The sequence below is a fragment of the Alexandromys fortis genome, unplaced genomic scaffold (assembly GCF_014885135.2).
Source record: "Alexandromys fortis isolate MF-2015 unplaced genomic scaffold, M_Fortis_MF-2015_v1.1 scaffold_10, whole genome shotgun sequence".
NCBI lineage: Eukaryota > Metazoa > Chordata > Mammalia > Rodentia > Cricetidae > Alexandromys > Alexandromys fortis.
Genome location: NW_026067895.1, coordinates 57,985 through 66,466, shown reverse-complemented (window position 1 = coordinate 66,466; position 8,482 = coordinate 57,985). Strand labels below are relative to the sequence as shown.

At 34.5% G+C, this 8,482-nt stretch overlaps 1 protein-coding gene across 1 annotated transcript; it reads right to left on the bottom strand.

The window, feature by feature from the left end:
- Positions 1-143: 143 nt before the first annotated feature.
- LOC126512407 (olfactory receptor 9I1-like) lies at positions 144-1,094 on the bottom strand. The gene has a single exon (XM_050160186.1). The coding sequence runs from the start codon at positions 1,092-1,094 to the stop codon at positions 144-146; it is 951 nt and encodes a 316-aa protein (XP_050016143.1).
- Positions 1,095-8,482: the final 7,388 nt, after the last annotated feature.

Sequence of the window (8,482 nt, the reverse complement as noted above, 5' to 3'; positions counted from 1 at the left end):
GAGTTATTTGGATAAAAAAATCACCACATTTTTATATTTCCTTGTCTGGTGTCACTTATCTACTTCTTCTCTATTTATTGGTAAACATCTGATGTCTATTAGACTATGCTAGATAAATTTGACTAAGATAAGTGATCTTCTCACTAGTGTTGTATGCTGTGGGACATCTGACATCTATCCATAACCTTCTTGAAGGCAGCCTTCACATCTTTGTTTCTTAGACTATAGATTAAAGGGTTCAGCATAGGAATGACCACGGTGTAGAAGACAGACACAATTTTGTCTTCTTCCAGGGATTTTCTTGAACCACTCCGTATATACATGAAAATGAGGGTCCCAAATAAAAGAGCCACAGCAGTGAGGTGGGAGACACATGTGGAGAAAGTCTTGACTCTTCCACCTGAAGTCTTCATCCTCATGACAGCCTTGATGATAAACAGGTAGGAAATGAGTATGATCAAGGCATTGGCCAAAATTACAAAATTCCCAAAGAAGACAATGATAATCTCAGCATTTGTTGTATCACTGCAGGCCAGTTTCAGCAGAGGTGGAAGGTCACAAAAGAAGAAATTGATTTGATTATTTTCACAAAAGGAGAGGGAGAAGGTACATGTGGAACGCAGGATGGCCCCAGACACTCCACAGACATAGGCTCCTGCTACCAAACTCCAGCATCTTTGAGGGTTCATAGCCACAGTGTATAGTAGTGGGTTGCTAATAGCAACATAGCGATCATAGGCCATTGCAGACAGTAGGAAACACTCTGTACCTGCACAGATGGTGAAGAAGAAGAACTGGGTAGCACACTGACCATAGGAGATGACTGTTTTGCCTGTAGCGAGTGTGGCTAGGATCTGAGGCGTGATGACCGAGGTATAGCAAGCATCCAATACAGAGAGATGGCTCAGGAAAAAATACATGGGGGTGTGAAGTTGAACATCTACCTGGATGAGAAGAACCATTCCCAAGTTCCCCAGGATGGTGACAAGATAGAATCCGAGAAACACCAGAAAGAGGGGAATCTTCCACTCAGGGTGGTCAGTAAAGCCAACTAGAATGAATTCAGTTATTGTAGTGAGATTATTCTTGGCCATGGATTCAATGTTGGCAGTTTCTTTATCAGAAGTTAAGAGTGAATTGTAAAGAAGCCAGAATCAAAGCACAGAATCTTTTTCTTAGTGAAGGAAGTATTGAGTCTTAATTTTATAAAATGTATTTGTTCTTTAAAACTTCTCTTTCTGATTAATTCTGGTGTAAATTTGAAATGTTCTGTAAAGAAGATAGGTACATTCTTCTCAGGTTTAAAATCACCAAGGTGTCTGTTCCTCTGTTTGCTTACTCTCACATCTACTAGATGATTGTCTGGTTCACATATGAACTTCCATTCACCAACAATTCAACACATTAATTCTCATTTTGGACCTGGATTGTTACTTTGTACAATTTGTGCAGTGACCTCTAGACATTTGTAAGCCTTACTGAATTGTGGAAATGAACAGCCTGCTCTTTGTGTAGACTAATTCCTTACTGCACACATTCATGATTTTTTCTTATTACCTGACTACTCAGCAAGACAAAATGGTCTATTCAGATAGTACTAATAACTAAAAGTTTTTCATTTGATCTTAGTCTTTATTACTCCAAATCAGAAAGCATCATCTTTAATATATTAAACTTCACTTTTTGCAGTACTTATTACACTATATGTACAAGTACATTCAAACTTGTAGTCATCTTTTATTTCATGTCCTTTGGTCAAGTTTTCTAACTCCTTTGTGTCCTAATTCCTTTTGATGGTAACTTACTTAGCTTACAAAATAATTGGTTTTACTATAGAATATATATGTATATCATGGTATCTTATTCTTATTTTTCATGATTCCATTACTCCACTCTGTCCCTCTTCTCAATTCCCAATATTTTTCTGTCTCATTATTCCTTCAAATCTTCAAATAGTCTCCATTCATACCTTCATGGCAGGCATACACACTTAAATCTAGATTCTTTATATTAAAGAAAAAATTATACTTATCTTTTACCACATTACTTGTTCTTGTTCCTCCTAGATTTCTTAGTCATATCTCCCATCTACTACTTTGCTATTAACTCTAAATATTTATAAATATGAATTTTAAATATCTAAATAAATATATCTAAGTCTATGTTTCTGGGCCTTGGTTTCTTATCCATAACAGGAACAAAGCACACTTGTAACATTAGGGTATATAAAATAGTTTTCTGCTTGCAAATAGAGAAAAGCTGTTCCCAGCATATAGAAAGAGCTGAGTAATATAAGCTTTCTGCCAGTATTATCATCAACTTTAGTTAGCATAATACATTCATTTCTATTTTTACATATATTTGCTTTTTCTCTATATATGCATGCATATTTTTATGTCAATAATTGATAAATTTGTTCTTTCACTAAATACAGTAAGGAAATTCTTCCCACTTCTTCTTTATTCAGCCCCATTGAAAATCTTCTTTATTTTATAGCATTTATGTAACAGTGCTCATTAGTGTAGGTAAATCTTCTATACTTCGACTATGGGCTTGGCTTTAAAAATTTTAAATGGTGTTTCCATCATATGATTGCATATATGCCTTCTGCCAAAGATGAAATTGTATATTTGGAGGTATAGAGGAGGATTTGTCACTAAGCTTCTGTTGTTTCTAGAAGAAGCTTTCAAACATAGAGTAAAATGTAAGGCTGGAGAGATGGCTCAGCCGCTAAAGGCTAGGCTCACAACCAAAAATATAACAGTAAAATGTGATGTTCTTTTTCCTGTTCTGTACTGATTGCTCAAGGAGATTATATTTCTGTATGTTAAGCCATGGCATTTTTTTTGCATGCCTAAAATTCCTTGTTGCCATATGGTCTAAATCTGACTTGCATCATCACATCGTCTGCTCTTTGTTGATCATTTTTCTACTCTAGCTTGGATTGCCATGAAAGTACCTCATATTTAAGTGGCCACAGGGAGCTTTTTTTTTTTTTTTAAGAAAACCAATACACTTATATTTTATTTCTTGAAAGATATTGTTATCATCCACCTTCTACTTGCAATATTTTATAGATTCATGACATTAATCTTACTGGAAATATTTATAGTCTTATATTTGGGTGAGAAAATAAAGCCAGATAAACTATTTGTAAACTCATGAAGGATCTGCAATTTACAGCTAAGACATTTACCTCCTCTATCCTATGCTGATTCATTTGAACCATTTGATTAGCCTCCTCATTCCATACCAACTACTTCAGGTTTGAAATTCCTAACTTGGAGTCCTTAAATGTACAACCAAGACTATAATTATCTAAATTAGATCATTAAAAATTCTTTTCCATTAGTATAACCAAGAGTTTTATTTCTGTGGAATGGATCTTTCACGTGAAAAATATAATTTACACAATTAAAACCCAATAACACATTGTAGTACATTCATTTTCATACATTTTAATATCTGTAAACATTTGTGCTTGTGTATATACCTTGTGACAAATTTTAATATTGTTCTTATGTTGCTAATGAAAAGAATGATACCCAGAGAAGTTAATTGCTATTCAATATTCAAAGAAATAGTGCTGTAGATCTGAGACTAGCAGAGAATCCTGTGTCTTTGAGAAGGTCCCATTGTATTTACCTGTTTGACCACAAGAATGAATTCCACTAGGAGCTGAACTTGAAATGAGGCTCCACCATGTCTGTCCTTCTGTAATATCATAATGGTCTTAGCAATTCTAATACTTGAAGAACAAATGAGGCAAACTTCTACTGAAGGCTTGGTGGAAGCTGCTCGTGAGTACAGAACTCCTTTGAGCTCTAATCTCCTGTTTCTATAGGGAGGGCAGCTCTGCCATACCACAAATGACATTGCTTTCCGGCTTATTTCCTCCACCCCCTGAAGCAGCAGTGACCAGAAATGAGCCAGTTTCTTTGTAAGACCCTCTTGCTATTGCGTAGGCTCCGTGGTTGTGGTCTCTAGGTATTAATTCACTGAAAAAAACCTGAGAAGTCTACTTTCCCTCCTTGGGCTTCACTTTCCATTTTTTTCCATTGTAAATGTTAGATAAAGATTCTATTATCATTAAAGGAATTTTGTTTCTCACAAGTCATGATTTCTATGGTGAGGAATTCTTGCTGAGGCTCTTGAAAAGATTTTTTTATTATTTATACTATTCAAACATACACACTTATCAGCTAATAATTACTGAATTTAGGAAGCACACATGCTTGGTCTACAATGATTTATAGTTATTTAACATTTATATTGCTGGGCCTTAATCAAATTTAAATGACTTTCTACTTCCAAATAACAGCCATTCTTGGTCAAGGCAAGGCTTGTCTTTATTTTACCAAATATTGTTTGTCCTTTTCCCTACAGTCTGACTCTTGCCCTTATCCTGATGGGTATCCACTCTACATTAGTTAATAGATACATTCCGCCACGAATATTCCTTTTATATTTACTTAGAAACATATATATTTAAAATGTTACTTGGGTCCTTAAGATTATATATCCATCATTATGATACAATTCCCCTCATTTAATTTTCTATATAAATCTATTTTTGTGAATTATATATGCTGTGCAAAAAACCTGGTTAATTACTTGCAATTTTATTATAGTCTTCTTTACTATGCTTATGGAATTTTTGACTTATCCATATTGCTACAGATGTTTTATCTGAATGTTATAATTTTAAGCAGTTATCTATTTTTACTAAGAGGAAATTAAACCCCTGTGTGTCTAAGATATGCCAGGGAGGTCCAAGTGGGTTGATGTAAATTCTGTCTCCTTTGATATAATCTTTCTGATTTAAATAAATAAATTTTTATGCAGTTAGTTAGATATTTTTCACTTTCAAGATAAAAGATAAATTTGAACACTTTTCTCAGCGATCTATTATAAAATTGCCAAAGCCCACTTTCTGTCTTTCGGCTGAATTCTGGTGTCCCTGTGATGAACAGATAGGTACTCAAAATTCCTCAACAGAAACTTGGTGACAACAGATTGGGTGTCTAACACTGGGACAGTTACCCCTCCCTGCACCAGGTCTACCTCTTACCTCTCCCCACCTATGCATGCTGAAACTAGATATGATTATTTTATGGACAAATTCTAGAGATGTCAAGGAACTTGCCTATTTGAACCCAGAACTTTCCAACTCCAAATCCTGTATTATATACACCACATTATCTTGTTATTTTAGGAGAATAAAATGTCCCATCTTGCGGATTAAAGCCTGAATCTTTATTAAAATCCTCCTCTAAGATCATTAAGCACATAACTTTTATGGAAGAAGGTTATCAAAGTTGATTTTCAGACTTTTCTGTAGCACATGTCTTTTTCCTTTGTCTTGTTTTACCATGTTTCCTTTGTTATGTTCTTATTGAAATTGTTCAGCTAATAAGAACCTCAATTTTAAAAATCAAATGATAATATGGTAATGATAAAAAAACAAGACTTTTACATAACATGGTAGAGCTTGCTTATTTCATAAAACAACTCCTAAGTGATTTTAAAGACAGAAAACATTTCAGAGCAGGCTTATGAAAGGCAGTTTCATACAATGTTATACTGGAAGAGTTGTTAGATACTGCCATCTTGGAATGAGCCCCGATGAGAGAGATGCAGTATATTTCTAAAATTTCTAAACTCAGGACAGCTTAAAAAGGGGAAGGTTTATGGCTAATGAACGTTTTAGGTTATAACACTTTTGGGCTTAATATATCATCTGAATTATGTGCCACAGAAAACTGTGTGATCTCTGGGGAGATAGGGAAAAAGAAAGCTCTTATCCAAGAACTCTTCAGGGAATAAATGATTCTCATTTCTTGTACTTATTTTGACTTGCAGCCCTCTCTCAACTTTTTCTTTCTATTCTGAAGATTGAGTCTCTTTGGGGATAATGAAAGAGTTCAACAGTGTTAATGCTCTTCACCTTACTGGAATTGGTGTCTCAAAATGTAATTACCTAAGCACTAAGATCTTGCTTTGAAATAAGAAGATTCTAAACATTGCAAAAGTATTATTTCAACTTCACAACAAAATTAAGCCTGCAACATTTGTTCTTATTTTAAAGAATCCAAGTTTTCTTTAAATGTTAAGTGCCTTGCTTGAGACTTCACAGGTTAAAAAAAAAGATATTTATTGTTTACCTGGTCTCCTGACTGCAGTTGCACTTGTAGACCATGTTGTTTCCCCAGAGATTTTAGGTGTTTATTGATCAGCTGCTCTTATGATTTGACACATTCTGCTCCCATTGTCTTACATAATCCATATGGCTCTACTAAAAAATTGTTATTTTGATACAGAGGGGACTAGGACTCTGACTAGTAAGTAGTAACTTATCCAAGATCATATCAATAGTCAATGAAAATTCCAGAGTTTCAGTCAGGTCAATTTCTTTATAAAGGCGTAGTTATACTGAATGTGGATAGTTTCCTTTTTAGTACAAATATAGTTGGTATGGTTATCCACAGGGGAATCTATTGTGTAAGCTCTATAATTTAGTATACATTTTCATTCCTATAGAAGAATATTTCTGGAGAATTATTAGGTGACAAATAAGCAGTCTACATAAAAAGATAAAAAGGGATGCTTCAACAAAAGTGAAGCATTCTTACCTAGGTGTCCCAAACAGAACCTGAACTTTCTGGATAGACATGGCATTAGGTGATGACATACTCCAATGGCAAAGGCCAGATTTTCTGAACAGTTATGTTTGCTCGTTTGTGTAGATCTTTCTTTGGAGCAGTATCTTCTCAGGATTTTCAGAGGTGAGGTAATTGTGTCATAAATACCTGGTGGAATAAACCATCTGAATTCATTGAGTATGCAATTAAACTAACACACTTTTGCTTAAGCATTTTGTAGGAAACAAGTAAATTGTACAGATGTCCAATGTAACTCATGTATTTTTCCCTTACATGACAATCTGGCTGGTATATAATATGCTTTGGGAGATGATCTAGTGGGAGTAATGCAATGGAAACGAACTCCCTGGACTATGATTCAGCTCTAGGGACAGCCCAGACTCCTTGGAAAAGCCAGCCCTGTAGAGAGAACACACTTCAAAAGAGACAAGACTCATTATTTCATCCTCTCCAAACATCTTCTGGGGTAAAAGGAAACATTTAGGGATTGAGTGGTTACTCCTAAGCTGATCACTCTCAGAACTCAATGCAGCTCCTACATGAAGTGAACAAGTTTTTGGTCACTGGCCATCATATTCTGTCTGAAGTTAGTCAGGGATAATGGTAGAATTGTAATTCAGATGTGTGGATTTTTAAAGAAGTTAATGGATCGGTAGGATTAACATAGTAAAAGTGGTGATCTTAACACAATCTATAGATTTAATGTAATCCCCATCAAATTTCCAACAGAATTCTTTACAGATATTGAAAGAAAAATACTTAATTTTATGCAAAACCAAAAAACTCAGGAGAGCTAAAACAATCATGTACAATAAAATAAATTCTTGAGTTATTACTATCCAATTTCATGCTATACTAAAGATCTACAGAGTGATAAAAATAGCACAATATTGGCATAAAACCAGACAAAATAATCAATGGAATTGAATTTATATGGAAGGTCCATATAAATCTACACACCTATGGATATCTTATTTTTGATAAAGAAGTCAGAAATACACAATAAAAAATCTTCAACAAATGATGCAGGTCTAAGTGGATGTCAGCATGCACAAGAATGCAGCTATATCTATTATCCTGCACAGAAAGTCCAAATGGATCAAAGCCTTCAACACAAAACCTGCTGCACTGAATGTAATAGTCAAGAAAGTAGGAATAGACTTAAATGCATTGGCAAAAGAGACAATTCCCTGAACACTGATAGCATAGGCACTAAAATTAGCAATCAATAAATAAGACCTCATGAAACTGAAAAGCTTCTGTATGGAAAAAAAATACCATCAATAGTACAAAATGGAAGCCCACAGAACGAGAAAAAGATTATCATGAACTCTACATCAGGTATATGATGATATCCAAAAAGTTAAAAAGTTATAAAGTACTCATGAAACCTAGATTTCAAAACCACCAAAGTAGCTAATTTCAAAGTGTGGTATAGATCTAAATAGAAAATTGCCAACAGACAAATAACAAATGGATAAGAAACTCTTATAGTCATATGTGGATAGCATCATGGTTAACTTATGAGGTCATGACCTGCTGTAAAAGTGGAATACCTGAATTAATATTTATGCAGTCTCAGAAATTCATGTTTCTGGAAAGGACATTATAAGGTACTATAAAAAAAGGTAACCAGCCATTAAGGCTGTATATAAACCCAAAACAACTAGCAAACCTTCAGATGTACCAAAGGCCCTACCTTTGAAATGATTAACTGAGGAACCAATATGGGTTAAACAATGACCTTTAACAGGAAACTGCAGGCTTTAGAACAGCTGGTACAGAAACAACTAGATGCTTACCATATTGAAGAATCAACC